We start from the raw sequence: 23,657 nt of genomic DNA, 5'->3' as shown, positions 1-23,657 counted from the left end.
ATGCCTGGAAGGTTTGGGATCATTATTTTCTGGGTTAGGGACAAAGTCACCATTCTCCTGGTCAGCACTCGGATCAGCCATGGGGAAGTCATTAAACTCTGAATCAGTTTGACTCCAATCATCGGCCTTTTTTACCTCACCCTGGGCCTTCTCAAGTCTCTTTTCCTCGGCAACTCTTCTCCTCTTCTGTCTCTCTGTGGCAGCCTCCTGTCTCTTGGACTCCGGAATATCTTGGCTAGAAATCATGAGAGCCCCTATGCTGCCAGTCTTCTCTCTCTGTGCTTTGACAAATGCCAGTTCGATCACAGGAATCTTCAGTTCACGCTTGCAAATACAGGAGATGTGGGCCTCGGATTTACAGTCACGATCGCATCCAAACTCAGGACAGAGAACAATTGGGCACTTGCAAGTAATTATGTCAAATAACTGGTCCAGTTGCTTGGCAAAGCTGTCCTTAACTGCAAGTTTTCTCTCCCAAGAGAGATATCTCTTGCCTTTTCCCCAACTGGCTAGCAGTCTCTCACTAATCTTCTTCTGACTTGTTATGACTGGAGGCTTGAACTGAGCGTTAGCCAGAGTGTACTGTGCCAAGACAGCTTTGGTCATATCACTGGCAATGTCTTTGTTTGTGTACGTTCTTTGGTTCTTTTCACTGATTTGCCTGATTAAAACACCGTATCTCAAAGCATCTCCCAATGTAGGCAACTCCGACTTCAGGAGCTCTCTCCCAGACCCAAGATAGTGACTGAGATGACTGGATTTTTGGTTCCTCGTCCTGACACATGCAGCCATCGCAAATATTATCAACTTATAAATGCATCAGAATCTGATACAGAAAAAAATATTGTTAGTTGGGTTGTTAAAGAATGAAGTCAGAAAGCAATGTTCACTATTTAATTGTAATGCACTAATGCAGCTGTACGTTAGATTTTCGATAAATTTCACGCTAAAATTTACCTAGCAAAAGGTTGCAAAATATTGAAACTGAAATTATTTTCTGTTTATATACACTAAAATCTACCAAAAAAGTGATGGGGCATTAGTTTTAGCTGATCTTCCCTCCTATGACACACCCTAATCTATATTCTATGATTTTTTCCTAGCCAAAATTGTGATTTCTACGATTTTCCCTGGAACTTTTTTTCATGACACCGTCGCCACTGTCAGTGAGTTTACAAATTCTTGGTAAAAATCATCCTAATAGTTAAAATCAAATACAAATGGATCAAAAAAAGAATTCTGGTGTAAGTTCAAAGAAGGAAAGTCAACCACTGATTATATTTTCACAATTAGACAAATTCCAACGAAGAACTATGAACTCATTGAGACTACCACTTTATTGATTTTACACAAGCATGTACTGTACTGTACCGCCTGGGAAGATATTGGAAGCATAATGTGTTGTCTAATGGTAGACCCTGCTGCCATATGGCATCACAAAAATTGTGACCAAGTCCTAGGTTGCTGATCTGACTTTCTGTCTCATTTACACACGATTGCAGGGTTTCAATATTGTTTCTCTTATTTTGGCAACACAACATTCATACATTGTTTCTCACTATTGATTTTTTTAATGTTTGTGTTCATGGTTTATTATTATTAGTAATATTTTTATTATTATCATTATATTATTATTATTGTTGTTATTATTATTAGTAGAAGTAGTAGTAGTAGTAGTAGTATATTTTCGCCCCTAGGACCTGATGTGGGTTATTAACCTGTGCCCTGGTGAACTAATCCCATAAAAAATAATAGACTATTGCAATATATCAGCAAAAAAAACATTTTCTTATGACCCCAAAAACACAGCAGGCTTGAATATTATAAGTTATAAGCCAGGACCATGTACTATGGTGGACAAAAGTACAGTACCTTCCCTCAGCCCTACCTCTCTTTCCCCCTCTGGCCCCCATCCCCTTTTGGTCCCCATCCCCCGTCATACGCACTACACAGTGCGCCATCTGTTGGCCGATTACAGCACTTCCCTCAGTTGCTTCGTTACTAGAACCTCAGGTGATTCAGTCACACTGTGGCTGGCTGAGGAAAGGAACCTTTGTCCACCACAGTACAGTATAAACACTTTAAACTCAATGCAACATCGAGTTATACTACGGACATAATTTTAGTGTTAGAAATTGAATATGTCAACCCAACTCAAAACATCTGCAGATAAATACTACTACTGCTACTACTAAAATTAAAAACATTTTGAGGACTAGAGAATATTTACCATGACATATCCCCCAGCTTCTTGCTAATCCTCTCCATTTCCTCCTCATCTTTCTCCTTCTCCTCTATGGCGACCACCTCCTTCGTCATATCCAGTTTCTCTGTTTTCGCCTAAAAGAAAAAAAGAAACGAAAGCAAAATATTATTCTATGTTACTAGATGCAAAGGGAGAAATTAAAAAAAAAGGAAGATCCAAAAAAGATTCAAACAAATTTAACTGCAAATAAATTATGAATATGCAGCAGCACACACACACATATACTTGACCTTTTTATGTACTGTGTCTAACGTTAAAACACCACCGTATGACCTCTGTTGGTACAGCGAGTCGTTCAATACTTGGGAGGGTGATGATCTCTCCATTTTTTGCCAACCTCTCGCCTGTGATTATGACGAACCTTAACATAGATTTGTTTTCCTTCAGTTTACCCTGGTTAGACTATACAGTACACACATCTTTAGTTTAATAACACAGAAAATAACCCAGCGGGAACTTCCGGATAATCATAGTCACGGACCTACTTCCCCTTCTCCGACTCCTGATCCACCGTCAAGGCCTCTAAGGAAAATGTTTATTACACCTAAATACTGTACATTAAATGACAACAATACTTAAATGACCTTGAAACAATAAGAATATATATTCATGACCTCAGAGGATGCATTAACGTTTAAATTATGATCAGACCAAATTTTCCATGTATCTTCTTAATAATTTTCTCTAACCCTGACCTCTGATTGGTTATTTATATTTTACAAAGCCACACATTGAACCATCAGACAATGAAAAGGACACGAGCGCAACGATGCACTCACATAAACACAATCAAGGTCGGTTACAGCACAAAACCAACCTTACTAATTCAGACAACACGAGTTGGCAAGCTAACTAAAGACTTGCATGTCGTAAAGCGATGGTCTGGTCGGTCTGGGCTACAGGCTACAATTTGATACTAAACATCAGACGAAAACAAAGAAAATTGCCACTAATTTATTTGCATTAACTAATATTTGATATCACTACGAACATCAGAGAGAAGATTGGAAAAAGTGTCCAATGTAAAGCTGTTATTTTATATAATTATTTAGAGTCAATAAAGGAATTTTCCGTAAAAAATAAGCAATTTATATTTCAGAAAAAAGTATTTAGTAATGCATTTACTTAAACACACTAACCTTACCTAAATCAAAAGTAAAAGCCTAGCATGTGAATTTATCTGTATAAAGACTGGACGGACAAAACAGTGGAAGCCCTGGACAGTATTCCCTTTAATTAACTCACATTGATTGTTGTTACTGTAATCGATGTGCTAGGAATATGGGACTCACAGGCTACAAAGAACTGTACTCATGTAAACACAAGAGGAGCTACACAAAAATAAAAATGAGCAAGATGGCAAGTAAAGTACAGTATAATTATTTATCGTCAACTCCCCGGAGCGCAACACTCAATAGCCTATTGTTTCCACACCGTCGACAAACTATCTACAGGTATAGATTATAAATTCAATATCCGTAATGCTATACTAAACTTGGCGTTTTCTCTATAATTGGGACAAAATTAATCCTGGAAATAAATACGTCAGATCACGCCATGAAGAGTTAAATACAAGGTAAATATTAGACTACTAAACCCTATATTAATACTATAATTCTGTGACACTTTTGCTCCTACTGACAATTTCAATACTTTATAAATACCGTATTATTTTCTTAATCCTAGTGACATGCTTACCACAAAATCTTCAAAATGTAATGGCGAATAAAATTAAAGAACTGTAAAATATAAGCAGATCATGCAAAGATGCACCTAAAGGTTAAAACATGCATTGCTTTTAACAAACTGGTACGAAATGTTAAAGTCTACCTCGCACTAGTCACCTTTTAATCATTGAACGACCATCTAAAAATTAATTAAGCCTGTAAATCTGTACTGTACGTGGTTTCTGTTGTTATAGTTTGGTCAATATCCACCTACTAAGTCTTGAGACAGTAAACTTTGACCCGTAGTCTCCAAACTTCATCAGGTCCAGATCACAATATAGTATGTAGCAGCCAATCATGCCAATCATAAAACTTTGGGATAGCTCGAACGCGAAACTTCGGAACAGTGGAGCAGGACGAGCGGGCACACGGGGTCAAAGCAATATGCCTCAATATGCCTCCTGCTTCACATCACGGTGAAGGCATAAAATATCTCACATTGTAAGACTTACAAGTCATTAATACTAAACGTCATTTTATTGTCGCATAAGCCTGTCAAGCCATTATTCCTTTCAGTATTCCTAGTAACAATTGGCAAAAAAATGTTAGTGACAGTCCTCGCATCCATCACCATCGCACGTCTAATGTCGCCAGTAGTTACTGAAGCATAGCATTTTGCAAGAAATCACATTTAGGTGATAAGTTATATACAAGTTGTAAATTAGGTATGACTCCCAGGCCTTGAGTCTGTTGATGCCTACACTTTCGGCCTGCATCCAATCGTTGACGTTGAAACATGGCGTGGAGCAGGCAGTATTGGTAGGTGTCGCCTGGTCGCTGGCGTTCTTGTCGTCAGACGAGGGTCCCTCAGTATTGATGGTGCTCTCGTCGTGTACCTCATCGATGACGCTAAGGTGTGGGTGAGGTTGCTGACGAGGAAGAAGAGAACTAAAGTTAGGAAGTCACCGACGCTGTAAATTATTTTTACTCGTAGAAATTGATCGAACGAATTGAGCATCAGTTTCATCGTGACTATTAAGTGGATTTCATAGGTATGGCGGCCCGTTGGAGGCAGTGCGAATACAGTACACTGTATGCTAAGCCTTCGGTACACAACGAGGCAGCGTGGCCAGCATTGCACTCGACTGCTTTCACTTACGCAAATGTAAAGTTACCTATTCATAAATGGGTAGACTGGAAGGTGTGACGGGCCCGAACCAACGGCCCTGAAAATACAGTAAACGAGCGTTGTATCTATTTTTGTTTTTATTATTATTTTTTTTACGGGGATTAGCCCACCCGGGCATAGGTCACTGACCCTCATCGGGGTCTGGGGGCGAAAATGGAATAATAATAATGTAGAACCATAAAGAAATAAAAAAATAAAAAATGATCAAAAGTGAAAAAGAATATATATATATATATATATATATATATATATATATATATATATATATATATATATATATATTGTGTTGTCAATAGTAAGAGAAACAATTGAGACCCTTCAATTGTGTGTAAATGAAGCAGAAAGTCAGTTCAGCAACCTGGGACTTGGTCACAATTTTCGTGATGCCATATGGCAGCAGGGTCTACCATTAGACAACACATTATGCTTCCAATATCTTCCCAGGCGGTAGTACCTCCCTGTTTGGCAGCTGCCTACTACCTTGGCCACCAACCATCTTCACTTGATTACGCACTAAAAGTTTTAATTTTCAAATAGGTTGTATTGTAGTGGAACAATCTTAACCTGGTCATTACCTTGTCTTTTGTAGTCTAGCTTCAATTTACAGCAGAAGATGCACAGCAATGGAGGCATAGAAAATTAATAAACACGGTGTTACATAGAAATCTGGATTTTCGGCAAAGTCGAACTGTGTATTATCTGATTTTTTTATTTAACATGTAGACTATCTTGTTCACGTGTTGTTTTATCATAGCATATAAACTGATGACCTATACCCACATTGTTTCACCTTACTTAACGTAACTCATTAATTACTAGCGCATTAAGTCCATAAAATTCCATTAAAAAATAAATGAAGACCCCAAACGAACTGATACCCTGAACCTTCAATCGACGGTCATATATTTTCGAATATTGGTACAGTATACTCAAACTTGGCACCTTGCCATCCGCATTTCTATATCAGTCTTACTGTTCCATGTGTATTTACTATTTACTAACGCAATGTAAGTTGTTTTAAGCTAGGGGAAAATCTAATGTTATTTAATAATATTCTTAAGATATATGAACACTATCAGGCGTCTTTCAAGAGAGCTGCAGCAACCGAAAGGTTCAACCCTATTAATATTTTTGGTTGTCATTTATTTTTAATTATTCTAGCTAAGTAAACTCGATCAATTTCACTGATGTCCGTAAAACATCCAGAGAAAAGATTTTAATATTCTGTGAAAATTATATATCGTTTTTTTCACACCAAAAATATACCGGAAATGAATCTCGATGACTGTAACAACTTCTACAGGGTGAAACTCGAAAGACTATAAATGTGGAGCAGGGAAGGAATTCAGTATCTACTGTACCAGAAAAACAATTCGTGACAAACCAGAGTATTTGTAATAACGAGAATGCACCTACCGGGAAGAAGAATGGTGTGTCGATGTTTGGTGATGATGGCCGCCGACCAGTTCTGGGAGATAGAGCAGGATTGTCTCTTTTGTGATCCTCAAATCGGTTGTCCTGATGCATCCTGTTAATTTGTTTGACTTCGTGTGGGATCCAGTCACTAAGATTCGACTCCAGTTGTTGATGGTGAATATCCCTGTCAACATGTTGAGTATCTGGCCAGTGATGAAGGACGGCGTTAACAGGATTAGAACTTTGCTGGTGATTGAAAACGCCGTTACCTAGATTGGAACTTTGCTGGTGTTGGGGAACGCCGTTACCTAGATTGGAACTTTGCCGGTGTTGGGGAACGCCGTTACCTAGATTGGAACTTTGCTGGTGTTGGGGAACGCCGTTAACTAAATTGGAACTTTGCTGGTGATTTGGAACGCCGTTAACAAGATCAGAACTTTGCTGGTGGAGGACGCCGTTAAGATGATCAGAATTTTGCTGGTGATGGAGGGCGCCATTAACAGGAATAGAATTCTGCTGCTGCTCTTGAGACAATCCATTCACGAAGTTAGTAGGCTCATAGTGCATTCCATTGGCGAGAGCGGTGTTAGGGCGTGTGTCATTCACTTGGTTCGGTTGCTGGTGGTCATCGCTGGTGACGAGGTGAGGCATGGGAAAAGAGAGGTTGTTCTTCATAAACTCCGGAGACGGGAACATCAGTGAGCCCAGCCAAGTAGATGGCGACTGTGGAAGAAACCGACAAGGTGAGTGAAGTGATTACCGCCTAAAAGAAATGAATATCTACTTGCTTTGAGAAAGGAAGGAGCCTCAAATAAAGTAGTAGTAGTATTAATAACAATAATAATAATAATAATAATAATAATAATAATAATAATAATAATAATAATAATAATAACAATTATAACAAACAATAATAATAATAATTAATGCATCTAATCATTCTAAGCTCCTGATAATGTCATTTAAAGGAAAACAAATAATTTTGGGTTCGGGCAATTTTTCCCGGAGTAATGTTGTTGTGTTGTTCAAAACTTACTTGGCTTTTTTGTCATGTAATTTTTCCCTCATTTCCTCCCTTAAAAAAATACGACCTGGTCTGAGATTATTAGACATCATCTCATAATTGGTTCGATCAGTTTATTCCAGATTTGTTTCCAGATTTCTTACTCCTGAGCGATGCAAATATATTTAAAATATGTCCGTCAATTGTCAGCATCACGGAGGTCAACGATTACAAAAAAGTAAATTATTTTATATTCTGGCCAATATAGGCAAGCCTGCATTAAGTTACATTTTTACAATCTATCCTAACAGATCAAGGCTATTTTGTTTTTTTATGTTGAAAGGAAAGTTGTGTATAAAGTTCTAATCTGTTTCATTTTGCACAGGCACAACATTTTTTTTTTGTTTCAATAACATATCAGTTATGGCATTCCTACTCAATGAAATCTAGTTAAGAAACTCATATAATTTTCATATTGTGTAAGTTTGGGGATAACCTCGAGATTCATTTTTGTCTCATTATATAAAAAAAGCCGAAGGTAGATTCAAGACAAATTGTACGTGTTACTCTCAGTCAAGTTAGTCAGGATCGGTGAAGTGATTTAGTTTGTTCATTTCTCCTGCCTTATAAATTTTACCATCGTAGCCTCCAAAACTATACCTGTAGTATCGTACAAAAAAGAGACCTCGATGACCTCTCCAAGTTGGCTTCGTGCAGGCAAAGGTCGCTCCATATTTTGTACACTAGCTACGCTTGTTTTTATACAGTATACTTTTTTTCTGTTTTTCAACAAATCCAAATTAACATGGTACTATTCGAAATAAAACGCCGTATGACAGGATAATTCTGATAAAATTTAGTCTGGTTTCAAAATTTACTCTCTCGCTTAGGGGCGATGCACCAGAAGTAATTTGACATTATAAACGCCTTGTAATATAGAAATACATCTGGCAACTGGACCATCACGTGTGTATGGAGTGGCAGACGCGTGACACCTCTAATTATAGACTGACTACCTACCTACTCACTCTCTCTGTCAGTGATTAATTATGCAACAGAGAAGGAATCCCACACAATTACTAAGTACTATCTACAAAGGACAGGCGGGCAAATGAAAAACAGAGATTGGGATATATGAATGAAATTAAAAGTTGGGACCCCGAAAAAAGATGAAAATGGAAGAATTAGTAAAGACAGCCAGAAATTAGGAAAAGTAAAGTATGGTTTAAATCTAATACTGCCTGCTCAACCACGATATTACTGCAGGGTGATAACAAAAATTATAAATGTATGGCCTGCTGACTCACCTCTGCAATGATAACGGAGAAGCAAGCTAATCTAGACAGTTCAGGTTAGAATTCAATTTTAAATTTCCGGAAAGAGATTTCAACGTATCTAGACCATTGCAACTTTTCGTCTACAAAGTTTATACAAATAATAAAACCTAGCAAATACGATTTAGTTTTTTCCCATTAATTTCACGTTACACCATCATCACATTTGTATTATATTTCCCAAAACAAGCACACCAAATATCAAGAGATACATTGATTGAACTAAACATAACATTTATTCATTAACACGTTTAACAAATTAAATGGATGTGGTTTGATCATGGTAAAAATCACTAAAAAAAATGGTACATTACTTGAACAAACTATATTGAATTAAATATCCTTCCTACGAAAAGATGGCAACGCTCCGAGACGCTGCATTGAGAAAATAACGAGTAACTGAAAATGAGTCATATTATCACCCCTCAATGATTGTTTTTTTTTAACATCTCTCTCCCTTATCATAGGTTTCTCGCAAAAATGCATGTTGTAAATAAAAGCTTTATCGCCGAGATCAAATTACTTGCAACTATTCCTTTTGCCGAAAAACTGAAATATTTGTGCCGTTTAGTAATTGGAGGACAAGTCGTTATACTTCAGTCGAAACTATAACGTTATTCGGAAAAAAAAGGATTCAGTCGAGAAAACATCAGTGGTTATGAATTAGGATTTGGCCATGAGTGCTAAAACGCACTTCTGGAGGAGTGAAACTGTACGAAGGTTATTATTTTGTATTTGTTTACGTCTGCAATGTGTTTTGGCAGCCAGCGGGAAACCCAAGGACAGGGGGCATCTGGCCACGTGCCTCATAGCTCTACGACGAGCAGTTTTATTTAATGAAAAAATAATTCAGCCGGACAGCTTTTACTACAAGAACCAACAAACACTGGAGTTAAAACTTTTATATTCACAATCTCAAACTCTACTAACAAATCATTAACATTTATAGATATAAATACTATTATTAAATTTATAAAGATAACTCTGAGAAGCCACTCCCCTCTGAACAAATAAAAATCAAACACTTTCCTTTTATTTTTCATTAACTCAATATTATATAACGATTGCAAACCTTGCCATGATTAACTGTCTCTCATAACAGAGTTATCCGCTTCAAAGTTGTTCCCAGTAAATTCTCCATAAACATGTTTTGCAAAGCGAAAAAATCTTGCTTGGGAATTTTTCAAATAACAGTGTGTAACACCTTGACATGATGCCAGATGTTTACAAATTTAAAAAAAATCACTTAGACTTGTTTAGCCAACTACAAAGAACTGTGACGTCAAGGGTCAACGTTCGTTAAAAGGTTATGTACAGCAAACGTTTCTATCAAAAGTAAAAACAAACATGTGAAATGTTGGAGGAAAAGAATATAAAAATCTTGGTATTACAGTATTTCACTCTTACAAGTCCTGTCTCATTACGGCGCCAGGCATATAAAATTTGGAAGGAAATTGACTCTCCATAATTCGCTCTATCTAGATGCCTTTTCATATATACAACATGGCGTCAAAAAGAATAAAAAAAATGCACATATGATAGCGTATTTCATAAGCATGACCAGAAAATTTTAATTGGCCCAGATCTAAATGCCAGTATATCAAATTTCTTAGGTGGGAGAGACAGTAGACACGTTTCTTATTTTCCTACCCCCATAATCCTCATTACGTGGACAGTGTATCAATTCACAATCCTCTCATGTTGTTTAGGAGATAATTAGTCTGAAATGCCAATAACGTTAAATACATTAATTTCATCTTTTCTGTCCACTGCTGAAATATTCTCCGGATACCACGCTATTATTCGATACAGCACTTTATTTTTCATCAGTTAAACTTCACTGCGTCGTTCGTCACACAAGCTGATTTTAACACTGGCCACTGGGTCATATATTTGTTTGCTGTTTTCCCCAAAACGAAGCACAAAATCCAACGTTCATTTATAACATAAAGTAATCAACCATCCCCCTGGACTCCCCGCCCACCTGGTACGATGTCCTCCGTAAACTTCCTGACCTCTCGTATGTCTATGGGAAAGGGTCGCGGAAAAAGGACGTGATTGCTGCCCGTATCATTGGGTATGACTTTGCTTGGGAGATTGGTATCCCCACATCCCCTGAGCAACGCTCTTGTGCATGATGCAGAAGACCCGACAGCCGCCCCCTTATCCACTACCTCCCAAGATGTCCCCACACACAACGCTTCCGTGACGCCTGCTGGACCACCACTCCACGACCCCCTGACAGAGACACGATGGTCCTCCCCATACTGGCCAGATACTATGTAAATAATATTGATATTGTGTTCAAGGAATATCCTTCCTTCCTTAGGCTTTAGTAAGCCCCTTTATAATATTTATACTGTATATACTTGTGACACTTGCCAGATGCTTCTGGTGTTATTGTACAGGGGTACCTAGTGACAGCACTAGGATCCTGCTTCTTCTATCAAGGAATAAACTATTGAAATTGAAAAAAAAATTGAAGTAATCAAGTTTTGAAGGCTTATCTGTTTTTCCACAGCTCTTAACTGTCACCTTCAGCAGGATTTTGGAACTTCTGGATAAAAGATCCCTCAAGGTGTTTAGATTTCCTCGGCAACACTTCTTTTTCCTCTCGTCTGCCAACTTCGCCCCGCGTCACATGGTTATAACACGCCAGTCGCCACCACCACCACTACACAAGTTATATTTAGTAAAGCTTGCCAACCGCCACCTTTACCGAGAATTCTGTCTCCTCTAATGGCTCCACATTTTCCACTATCGATTTTAGAGACAGAAAACTATGACGGGACAGGCAAGACTCAACGTTCTAGAATAAAATCTTACTATGAAGTGATTGCCTGTGTGTTTCACATTGTAGTAAACATTTTTTTTTAGTGTTTGTAAGTTTCTTTCTCTTTGTTGTGACTGCTATATTTTCAAACATATTGCGCAATGTTTACCCTAGATGGCAGCCTCATGTGCAGTTTTCTATCCTATAGTATCTATTGTGAATAACTTGCACGGTTACTATCTGAGGAAAGTAAATATTTATCCCCCAAAATTACTATTGAAACATCAAGAACACGAATCACTGCCAACAGTGATAATGTAAGATTCTCTTGGCAATATGGATCACCGATGTCTGGGTTGTGGAAAAGGATTCTTCCCTGAGTCTCTCCACCATGGTGATAGACTCTGGTCACGCGTCCAGCCTGGTGGTAACACACGCACATCACCCAGGACAGTGAAGCTGACATTCACACCAAGCTCAGGAGTGTGCACCATGGTAACAACCTAAAGGTTCAAGGCTAGCGCCCTGTCAAACCACAGTTGGATCTTTGCCTAATGTGTTGACAGCCATTAATTCAACGTCAGTTCTAATAGTACAGTCACCCTTAAAAAAATAAAGACAGCTGTACCTTGATTAGGTTGGTTTAAGATTAGGCGTAAATACTATGTTGCACATGGCTTTTTTTTTATCCAGGGAATATGACAGGAGATCAGGGGGGCATCTTTGACTCCATAACATATCTCATCAATATAATCTATACGCTCCAAAAATAATAGTAATCCAAATATCAGAGGATTTTATTCAAGACTGCAGTTTCTAGCTATACTATCATTCGACAGATATCCCAAAGGATTTATTTTTTACATTCCCAATCCCCGCATAACAAATAAATAAAATTATTATGACCCTTGCCAACAGTGCTTAACAGAGCACTGACCGACCGGCCAACCGGCTAGTAAGCTGATATGTGGCGATGAGGATAAAATGAATGTCCTTGTCACGTGTGTTACAAATTTGAAGCAAGTCTCTCAAGGTATTTTCAAGTTAATCTCAAGGTATCGACTGAAAGCGGAAAAAAATCTCTTCAAAACCACTTGTAAGCCCTCCTCGTGCTAAAATTCCCTGGCGATCTTAGGGAGTAATAAAGAACTTCCATTAAGAAAAGGGTCAGCCGAAATATAATCTTTCACACAATACAAATGCATTCGTTCAATTATTCATATCATGAGAATGATGTAAATTCTATGACAACGTATTTTCTTAAGATGAAAACAGCAGCGGAACTTGGACACATTAACAGGTTAGGCAAACAACCGGCACTTCTAATATACTAATACATCCAATATCCTCAAATTAGTGATCGGTAAATTACCATGAAAAACAGTCATCTTATCATACCCTCAAGACTTACGGGGTTCTATTGAAAACGTTATATCTGGAGACATTTTTACTACACAGGCAACTGCTGGCTCGTATCACTGGCAGAGGGGCGCTTGTGGTAGAAGCGGTACCGCTCTTTGCAAGCAAGATATCGCGGGTTCGATTCCCGGGCAAGCGGAAGTTGTTTGGAGCTTCTAAACTTGAACTGACACAATCCGAGGAGTGGTGACCCGAGGATCACACACCCAACACAGACAAAAACCAAATACGTGCGCTATGCGCTAACCAAATAAACGCAGTCGTGTAAAGCCACGGCACTATCTCTCCCACTACAATTCCCTTCCTAACCTCCTGCTCCTTCCTCTGTCATCTTCCCCGCTCTGCCTTTCGTTATCAACAACTTTGGAGCTTCTAAACTTGAACTGAACACTGGCAATAAACTTACGCCCGCCTCCCATGACACTTCCAGTCCTACCATGTGCACGGTTGTAGTTAGTTATTGTCTCTTACAATCTTGACCCATAAATATATATACATTAAAGCTTAGTTTATGATGCATAATTTCACGGGTCCCGAAAAAACATTTCTTCGATAATGTTGATATTCTCTTGATATCGAACTTCAGAAAAACAAATATCCTCTAACGATCAAACCAAAATAAGGTTTATGGTAAACAAGAAATAACTACTATGCAGTGACTCAGTTGTGGCTGCGGTGGCGCGCCAGTCAAGGGTACGAGTGTAAAAATAGACCACATTATGTTGAGTACACTCTTCTAATGCTTAGTAGAATAATATAACTCATGTTACTTGATAACATCTATCCAATTAAATTAAAACTTTGTATTATTTCTGCCTCATACACCAAGGATGCTATAACGGCTACAATTCTAAATATCCACACAAGCGGATCTAGAAATTTCTAATGGGTGGGGACAACAAGCACCAACACCTCTACATGTTTATTAGGGGTCACGTACCTAATTTCATCCTATTTGGATCTGTAATTTTGCCTCGAGCCAGTGCAATGGTAGGCGTGCAATATGTCGAAAACATTTATCTAATTCCAAAACAAAAAGTCCAACTAATTAAAGTCTGGTTCCAATACGTACACATTACACTATAATTATATCACTGACGGCTGAATAAAATATAAAGACAGCTACAGGCTTAGGTGGCAATAGTTTAACCAGTCTCAACACTCATACTTTTGCTCGCTAGATCAATAAGTTGTATCGCAATGTGTGTTTTCTTGCGCATATTTAATCGTTTAGTTGAAAGGTATGCAAATAAATTACAAAAATACCCTTGAACCAAAAACTACACTATTTTTCCTCCCTTACCCTCATCATGACAAACTTTCCAAACTGTCGTTGCCAGTTTCCCTCTTCAACATTTAGATAATAACCAAAAAAGGTCAACTTGAACTCATATACTAATAAATCAATGTATCGTGGCACCAAATTGTAGATACAGATTAATCAATTTACATGTACATGTTTCAATATTTCTTCAAGTTTTTAGATGTCCTAAAGCTATACGCTAACTAATACTCAAAGCATAGAAATGGCTACTGAGGGACTTCTTAAACAATGGAAAAAGCAACTTACCGCCATGCAAGACAGTTCCTCAGGTATAGTTGGACAAGGGCCTTCTCTAGCCTAGCTCTCTCAGCGCGTACTGCTTGAACTTGAGATAACACTCTGGTATTTGTTCAATATTATATCTCCTGAAAAAAAGTAAAAATTCAATAAATCTTTACAAATTAATTTTCTGTAAACACTTAAGATTTATAACTGTAGTTAATATGTTGAACAGCTGGAAAATCCCAGTATCACTATCAGGTCTTTCATAGAGGATTCAACATTCAAGATTTTATAAGACGACGAAATAGGAAGTCTCTTCACCTTTGACACGTAAAAATAATATATGAAAACTTCTACACTACAGAATTCAAATATTAACTCCCGTACGACAGTTGTGAACTTGCGAACACTTTCAAAGCTCCAGTGGGACTGCAGGCCTGGGGAGTGAACACCGGCCAAGATTATCACTCGTACAAGGTAACTTGTGAACACCTGTGTTACCGTATTAGACCCTGTCTGCGTAACACCAGACAGTGTGGGGTGAGCTTCAAGGTACACACAAACATGTATGAGTTACACACAACCCCAGATTTTCAATACTATGTTCTCCGGCAGAAGTACACAACGGTCTGATGTAACAGCTAACCATGTAATGTCAGTTATTTACCTGACCTTGTAGTGAGGTAACACATACGAACCCGATTAGTTCACTAAATCTATATAAAAGTAACTAGGTCTAGAAGCCCACTTCCACTCATGGGAACATCACGGAAGCCGACTAAACACACCTTCAGATTCCTGATCCCTCATTGGCTAAAGTTCGACCAAGCCACGCCTTTTAGTCTAGGGCGGCCCACGGCCTGTCATATGATTGGTCAAATCTGGAGCAGTGAAGAACCAACATTGGTTGAGTGCATTATGTAACATTACTACACACATGTGAAGCTGTTTTAAATTAGCTACAGAATAAATCCCGAGGAATCCGTGAGTGGGAAAGTTGAATTCCCAGTTACAAAGCATATCACCCATACAATTATCTGAAATGCGCTTAACTAAAATATGGCAGCGTAATGGCAAAATCCTCAAATTTTGAAACAGGACAGTAGGATTTTGCCAACTGTCAGAGGATTAATTGAATGTCATAGGATGTATCCAGGTTAGTTGACAACCACATTGTGAACTATCCAGAGCTGAACAATATAATAACTGCAAAGATTTTAATAAATGTACAGGTAAAGAAACACGCAGTTATTGTTTTTAATTATGCATTACTCAAAATATTGTAATAGCTTGAACATTGGGAGGGAAAGTTATGTATAATTAATATTGAAAAGCATTTTTTTTCCAGTGTAACTATAGTTTCTTGTAAAAGACGACATTTCAAAATAAATACAGTAGTACCAAATAAAATTATTTCTTTCTCCTTTTCTTTACACAATACAGACCTAAATGAAACAATGCGGGGAGGATGGTTTGAGATTTGTATATACCTTACTTTATAAACTCTTTTGAACCAGAGGCAGTCATTGATTGAATTCTGGCCAGGATGGGGTCTTTTAGTTGTGCCATCGAACCTTGTCATTATCCACGCAAAATGTCCGTGTTTAATCATCGGGAAAAGTATGCAGAAGTTCTTAGTCTTCATAAGATCTGTCGTTCCGATTCCCATTAGTTTGTTTGAACCAATCTACTATAGATGAACCCCCTGCTGGGGAAATGGGTAATTAACCAATCAGTGTTTTTGGTGTGTTGCTTTAGGCTAGGTCATGGGGTTCCTTTAAAATAACAGACTACTCTTTCCCACCTAGCAGGTGCTTCCCGTGTCCATTAGGCTTCTCGAATGTGTCAGGCTCAAAGACAACAATGAGCCTGGTAATATGCTATTGCTGGCAGGTGTCCTTTTCTGGTTGATATAGCTGTTTATCAAGCAATATGAGATGAGCGTGTAAACCCTACTTAGCATTTCTTGTGATAGGAGAAATAGTATATCTTGAGTAACATCCTTTAAATTTAAAAGCTTGGAGGCGCTCCAGAATGTCAAGGTTAATCAGGTCTTGTGTACTTGTTTCTTTACTCTATAACCTGATGTCTGTTCGGAATTCTGTTCTTTCTTATTTTATATATGTGGGTCCTTTCAAAATTTTCTTCACATCGAAAACACTTTAACCAGACTATTGTTGCATCAAAGGTTCTTTCTATAAATTTTTGGGGTAATGCTGATATCGGATTAATTTTGATGTACTGTACCTTAATTTTCGATTATTTGGCTTTCAATTTTGATTTTGAGGAAAGTATATTTCATATATAAAAATATTTTTTATGAAAATTCAGTGTGGTAGACCTAATTTCAACTTAAATTTGTTGAACTTGGTCACTAGAATCTTAAGTTTGTTAGCATGTCGACTTTTTTTATGTTATTATTGCTGGACAACTTAGAAAATGATGAGGATAGCAACAGTCTCCATTTATACCTGTATTTGAACTACAGCAGCTTATAAAACATATTCACTTAAATTACTTTGAAGCCACTTTCCCGAAACTCTAGTTAACTACAGACTAGTTTACTTGAGTGTTGCAAATTTGTGCTTTTCTGTTAATTTCATATTTTGAAAATCACATATGCGAAATTATACAAGCGCAGGCAGATTTTTTCAGCAGGTTTGATATAATTAGCAAACTGTTTTCCGGGTGCAGACTATTTATATGTTTTTTCACTTCCGTCATATTGTTCCTTTCCCCTGTTTCATCTCTTCGCTGGTCTGTAATTCAACAACTTGCCCGTTAAGTCATTTTTGGTAATTAGTCTTTTATGGGGATTGTTTAAAGATAATGAGACCAGTTATAAACAAATTCTACGAACGGTTTTTTTATACTCTATTGTGAAAGGTCAAATACATACTTAAATAGTGGGTGACACGCCCATAGACTTCCTGTAGGTTCAAACAAATGAAACTTAAAAATTACCTAATAATTGTCCTCCCAATCTCCACCTGAGTGACGAGCGAAGAACAAAGAGATGTTTGTAAACTTTACCTGGTGAACGGGATCACATTATGTAACGCAACCTTTGGCGCCAACCTTCTTACCATGGTAACTAGAGCTCCTCGCCAAGTGTCATCTTAGTACAATTCACCATGCGTTGAAAATTCGCTACGTATTTGTAAACTTCGAGTGTTTGTTTGCCTGGTATCTTAATTGTTGAATGCACTGAATAATCGCTTCTAAACGTTCACATTATTTTCCTCAGTACTGTACTGTCGCTCGTTGCCCATTGTTTCTGATCTAATGTGGTCAATAATGAAAATATCCGGTCATTCGTCTATGTATGAGGTATCGCCTTCAACTTTACAAATCAATTTAATAAAGGCTATTTAAACTATAGTTTTTGTTCGGCAGGTCAGAGATAAAATTCACAGAAACTCGGAATTACTATAAAAAAAAATCTTGAGGAAGTTCTCAATCGTAGTTTATATTCCAAAGATTTTTTCACCACCTGATCAAACTAAATACAATAAGAAACGTCAATAATAATACGATAAAATATTTTAATATACATTACCGAACATTAAGTACCACAGCTCATGACACTTCGTCGAATGGATGACTCATCTAGGTTCGAAATATCTCAACCCTTGACAGAATATCTTAATAACTGACTCATAATACCAATTTCCGCTGAAAAAATGGAAACGTCATTTGTTTTCTTACACTAAAGTACAATACTGCACAAGCCGCGAAGTGTTCAGAGACCCCTAACTGATGGTATTACTGGTATTTATTTCATTAGATGTGATACGAAATACTGTTATACTGACGGACACACACAGCAGTTGTCACTTTTGGCTCTGATTAGTCCTCGTTATATCCTCCCTACACTCCTTTCACTTCCACCACGCCCATATACTGCTCTTCCCCCTTTCACCTTCTACCTCCCCTCGCCCACACGGTTGGATCAAAGCCCAAGCTGTGAAGTGACGAGGTTCACGCCCCCGCGACCAAGTACCATTACACATAATCAAATATACTCATTATACGCTCCCTGGGAAGCACCTAGCTGTAAGAGGTATGACAAATTTTAATCTGACAAGTAATGTTGAACACCGTTGACGGCAGACTACTGACCTTGCCAGCCTTTGAACGGTTGCATAAACATTGTGCCCCAAGAAACAAAATAATTGACCAAAGCACTTTATGAATTAGTGACAATGCGAGTACAGATTCAACTAGAGTTGAGACAAGACAAACCAGTCACGGTAGAGATGATTAATCTCCCATATTTACTTTTGGCTCAGCGTCTGGTCTCGAGTTCTTATTGACGTCACTGTTGCTATTTAAGAATTTATCCGTGCGCTTACGTCTTTGGAAAAGTTGCGTGTCCAAGCGTAAAGTGAACAGTTTTATTTTCATCATTCACTAGGCCTACACACCGCGTCTTATTTCCTTTAGAAAGCACTACAGGGTATTTTTAAAACGTAGCTTTGTCGGTACCTGATATTCAAGGGCACGACCAGAAATACCCTGGCCAGCCGTCACTACTCAACGGTACCCGCCTTCCACGCACACCAGAGCCTTGACACAATGGTTACAGAGATAATTACTTAATTCACAACTCCAGTGGCACACTAATCCACTTTTTTTTTTATTCCATAGTGTCACTACCAAGGATACACTTATTTCTTCATTAATTCCTGAAAAAATAGTGATCAACTGCTGCAGGGAATTGTGAAGCCACGCATCACCAATAGCAGATCTTATTAAAGCCAATAAATTACAAATTAATATTAGTGGTATTTCAGTACAAAATCGTCTCCTTTCGTCCTTTTTCCCAAAACAACAACAAACATTTACCTATACAGATATTGTACGTCTTCATATTTTCTGTAGTCCTTCATTTACTTATAGTCATATATCACATCTTTGTAATCTATTTAAAAAATGAACGATATATATATATATATATATATATATATATATATATATATATATATATATATATATATATTCACATCTTCAGGGGTGATACAGACCTCTGTACTCACCCTGAAATACAAAATTTCCTATGTGATTACATATATATATATATATATATATATATATATATATATATATATATATATATATATATATATATATATATATATATATATATGTATGTGTTGGCATACTCATTTGGTTTGAACAGTTAAAAAATGCAAACAAGACAGGAATGTTTAGAATTTCTTTAACAACCATTTTGCATGCTGTACTAAACCATGTATTGACCCCTATAAAATAAACCAATGGTAAATTCATTTAAACATTTTCACAAATCAGTAACAGCCCTTCTCGATTTTATTAAACTAAACTTTACTCTCAGAAAATGAAAAATATTTTATTAACAGAAAAACCAAATTTTCAATTACAAATTATTTAATAAATGAACTACCAGTATAAGTATAACGTGTCTTCAATGAGATTGATAATTAACTAGTACATACAATCACATTTATCATTTGACTATACTGTATATATCTTTGGATCACCTGAAGACTCTACTCCCACGTTTAATTAACCTGAACACTAAATTAATCTAATCTCCCCAAATAGTGTTAGGATACTTTAGGTGAAATAAGCTGGGTTGCAGATTTCATGTTACAGAAGCAAGATTACAAGTCAGTCTACGTTCAGAGATGACAGTTTGCCTAGACCTGTAAACATTGCCCAGACCTGTAAACACTGGTCAGCCCTATAAACATTGCCCAGACCTGTAAGCACTACCCAGTCCTATAGACATAGCCCTTACCTGTAAACACTGCCCAGACCTGCAAACATTGCCCAGACCTATAAACACTGCCCAGACCTATAAACACTGCCCAGACCTGCAAACATTGCCCAGACCTATAAACACTGCCCAGACCTATAAACACTGTCTTCATGGAGATTTTAACTTCCAACTTATAGAAGTCTTTTATATAAATATGAGAAGTAGGATCATCTGAAGATTGTCCCTCACAAGCTTATTTCACCTGATGATTTAACATACTAATGCTACCTAGGTTATATTAGGTCAGAGCAAGTTATATCAGGTTATGCTATGTAAGGTGAAATTATGTTAGCATTAGGAATTATGTTATGTTAGGTTAGGATTTGGGACCAATTGCAAGAACATCTGCGGTGTACAACATGCTGTGGTAGCCCCATGGTCGGTCTGCAAGAAGCACTCTGGACAACATACATACATACATACATACATACATACATACATATATATATATATATATATATATATATATATATATATATATATATATATATATATATATATATATATATATATATATATATATATATATATATATATATATATATATATATATATATATATATCTACGATTCGTTATTGGAACATGAGAGATTTCGGTGGTACAGTACTCTCACCCCCGCCCGATGACAACTATGATGGAACTATATTTTGAAACCAAAAGAAAAGAAATAGAATTGGATGCATATAAATTGTATAAATCTGCAAAGGAATAATATTTTTTATACAATATCCTCCACATGAAGAATTTTATTGCTCTTTTTAAAAGAATTCCATGTTCGTGTGGGAACATCCGCCACCCTGTACTTGCCTCATCACCGCTTATATCCTCCAAATTCTCCTAACCATCATAAAAGGTAAGCCTTTAAGATATCTAATCCAAATAATTTGTGTGTAGGAATGTTTGGAAATCAAATTAAGCTAAAAAAAACGTCACAAATGGTCTATTTGAAGTGGTGAGAACTGCTCCATCTGGGATGGTGAATGAAGGTCCCTTAACAGAAATAATATCAACCCAATTTTCGTAATGAGTGCAATTAATAATCGTCCAACACTACCAAAATAAATAATGCATAAGTAAGATTACTTAGTAGCCTAAATTTCATATTTTAATAAGTCCAAATAGCCAGGTAACCAGTGCCAGGTAGTTCCCAAGCATGTTTCATTTGTGTATCAGTTTAACCACAATTTGTTACTTATAAGATAAATTCAGTGACATAAATTAATGGTTTTTTTTATTCAGTTAGTGACTCAATGTATTGCAAAAAGAACTACCTTATCACTTTTTGTGCAACATTTGGTGTGGTGGTAATAATTCACTTTGCCATTGACAGTGGTAGAATCAAGTGTAGATACAATATATTGGCTTTGTATGGCCAATGATTCCAACAAAATTGAAATATGTCTTCCAAAATAAATGAAATTGGTGGTATTATTATCTTTTCGGTCATTCCGGGAATTTTATGATTTTAAGTTGACCGATGTTTTCCAGTTAGGTAGGTTAGGTTAACATTTTGATGTAGAACATTAAAATTTTTAAGGGGCCTTTTTTTTTCCTATGAATTTCTCCCCCAAAAAATGGATCAAAGTTTTGGAACACCATAAAAATCTACATTAGAAAAAAAATTTGAGTGTGTGTTGCATATCAATCCATTGGATTTTTTTTTAACAGACAAAATTACCCACAATATGTAGGTGTTGGAAATTTATAAATATTAACCCTCATAAATAATGATGTTTCAGAATTTGCAAATTTAACTAACACAATATTAATGCCTTTATTTTCACTGGGAAGATTCTGGAATTTGCTACCTAACCTAACCTCGGAATTGGTTCCCAGACTCAGAACGGAAAAATTTGGAGACTCCGTAAAATCCCGAAATTATTCATCGACCAGAAAAAATGCAGTTTCTGGAATTTTCAGAAAATATGCCTTGGAGAAATCATAACATATGCCCGAGTTAATTTTTTTTTTGCACTGCATATACGTACAGTATACATAGATATTACGTATTAATATATTTGTGAAATTTGTGGATGATTTTTCCTTTAAAATACTTTACTCTTAATCATCCATATATTTTAACATATCCTGCTTTTAATAAAGGCTATATTCTGACATAAGCATTATCATTGCATTCTTATTCTTATTATTATTACAATTTATATTAAACATTAAAAAATGCAGAAATAATTTGCAATTAACATTGCAGACTGTATTGAGGATATTTTTAAACCATTTAATTATCATCTTGTATTGTTTAAAAATTTTAGTCTCTGATTAGTTGGTAGAATTTCACGAATACTATACCTACTGTATAGGAGTTCCATGACATTTGCTCACAAGATGAACCTAACCTAACATGTCTTCCTTTCCATTATAGTTGTGAGTACTGTATATGCCTTGTAAACAAATGTCTGCACACTAACTATATGAAGACTCTGGTGAGGATCCATATACAGTACAGTATTTACCTGGAATATTTTCCAAATAAAAAAGCATTTAAACAGCAGATACTTTTCTTCAACTGCTGGTTTAGTCCATGCCATTAACATATTGTATACGTTTTTACTCCTGACATTGGGAAAGTATTCATGTCTTGCTATCTTTCTTAGAGTATTTATTGCATTCCTATAATCAGGTGGAGACGAGTAGGAACATTATCTCAAGGTTTCATATCTTGTAGATAACTGGCCTTTATACTTGTATAATATGAAAGTAAAAATTTTTGGTACAAAGATAATTTCCTGTTTGATAGAAAACTAACAGTTATGGTGATATTTTTCAAGAATTTATCCCAATTCATCTGTACAGTGAGTTCATCACTGTCATAGCAAAATTATAATACCTAATACAGTACTGTACTTTGTTATATTCTACTGACTTCATCCACAGAACAGGCCATAGTTCTCTTTATTTACACTCACCCAACCCCAAGTTCGTGACAAACTTATTACTTTATTGTTAGATTTAATATGGATAAAGAAGAAAGGAAAAGATATTACACTCTATCCCTACGTTTTTATGGATGTCACAGGCTTTATTTACCTATATTCACTGTAAGTGATCATATTTCATGACCAGAATTGGCTTATAATCCAAGAAAATAGGAAAATGAGGTGCACCTTAGCTTGGGATTCAAGTTTTTCATGCTCGTAAATCGTGTAGCAAGAGTAAACGTTTCGTGCCACTGACAACGTTTTGAGGGTGCAAGCATACCAACCTCCCAGTCTTCCGCCAGTT

At 36.7% G+C, this 23,657-nt stretch overlaps 1 protein-coding gene across 7 annotated transcripts in view; it reads right to left on the bottom strand.

Moving 5' to 3' along the window:
- Positions 1-15,380, bottom strand: part of LOC121878684 (glutaminase liver isoform, mitochondrial-like) — a 43,097-nt gene extending 27,717 nt beyond the window's left edge. The window contains exons 1-5 of one of the 7 annotated variants that reach the window (XM_042385019.1): positions 15,281-15,380; positions 14,638-14,756; positions 6,539-7,261; positions 4,695-4,862; positions 2,231-2,340 (exon numbers count right to left, since the gene is read on the bottom strand). In XM_042385019.1, the coding sequence (XP_042240953.1) occupies positions 2,231-2,340; positions 4,695-4,862; positions 6,539-7,261; positions 14,638-14,643 (1,007 nt within the window). In that variant the 5' untranslated portion in view covers positions 14,644-14,756; positions 15,281-15,380. Of the gene's footprint in view, positions 1-2,230; positions 2,341-4,694; positions 4,863-6,538; positions 7,262-11,410; positions 11,505-14,637; positions 14,757-14,934; positions 15,172-15,280 lie in introns of those variants that run through there. The other 6 variants (XM_042385018.1, XM_042385017.1, XM_042385020.1 and 3 more) reach the window with 6 other exon arrangements.
- Between the last annotated feature and the right edge of the window lie 8,277 nt (positions 15,381-23,657).

This window comes from Homarus americanus, unplaced genomic scaffold, assembly GCF_018991925.1.
Source record: "Homarus americanus isolate GMGI-L3 unplaced genomic scaffold, GMGI_Hamer_2.0 scaffold23518, whole genome shotgun sequence".
NCBI classification, from domain to species: domain Eukaryota; kingdom Metazoa; phylum Arthropoda; class Malacostraca; order Decapoda; family Nephropidae; genus Homarus; species Homarus americanus.
Note: the sequence above shows the minus strand (reverse complement) of the source record. Positions and strands in the feature narration are given on the sequence as shown.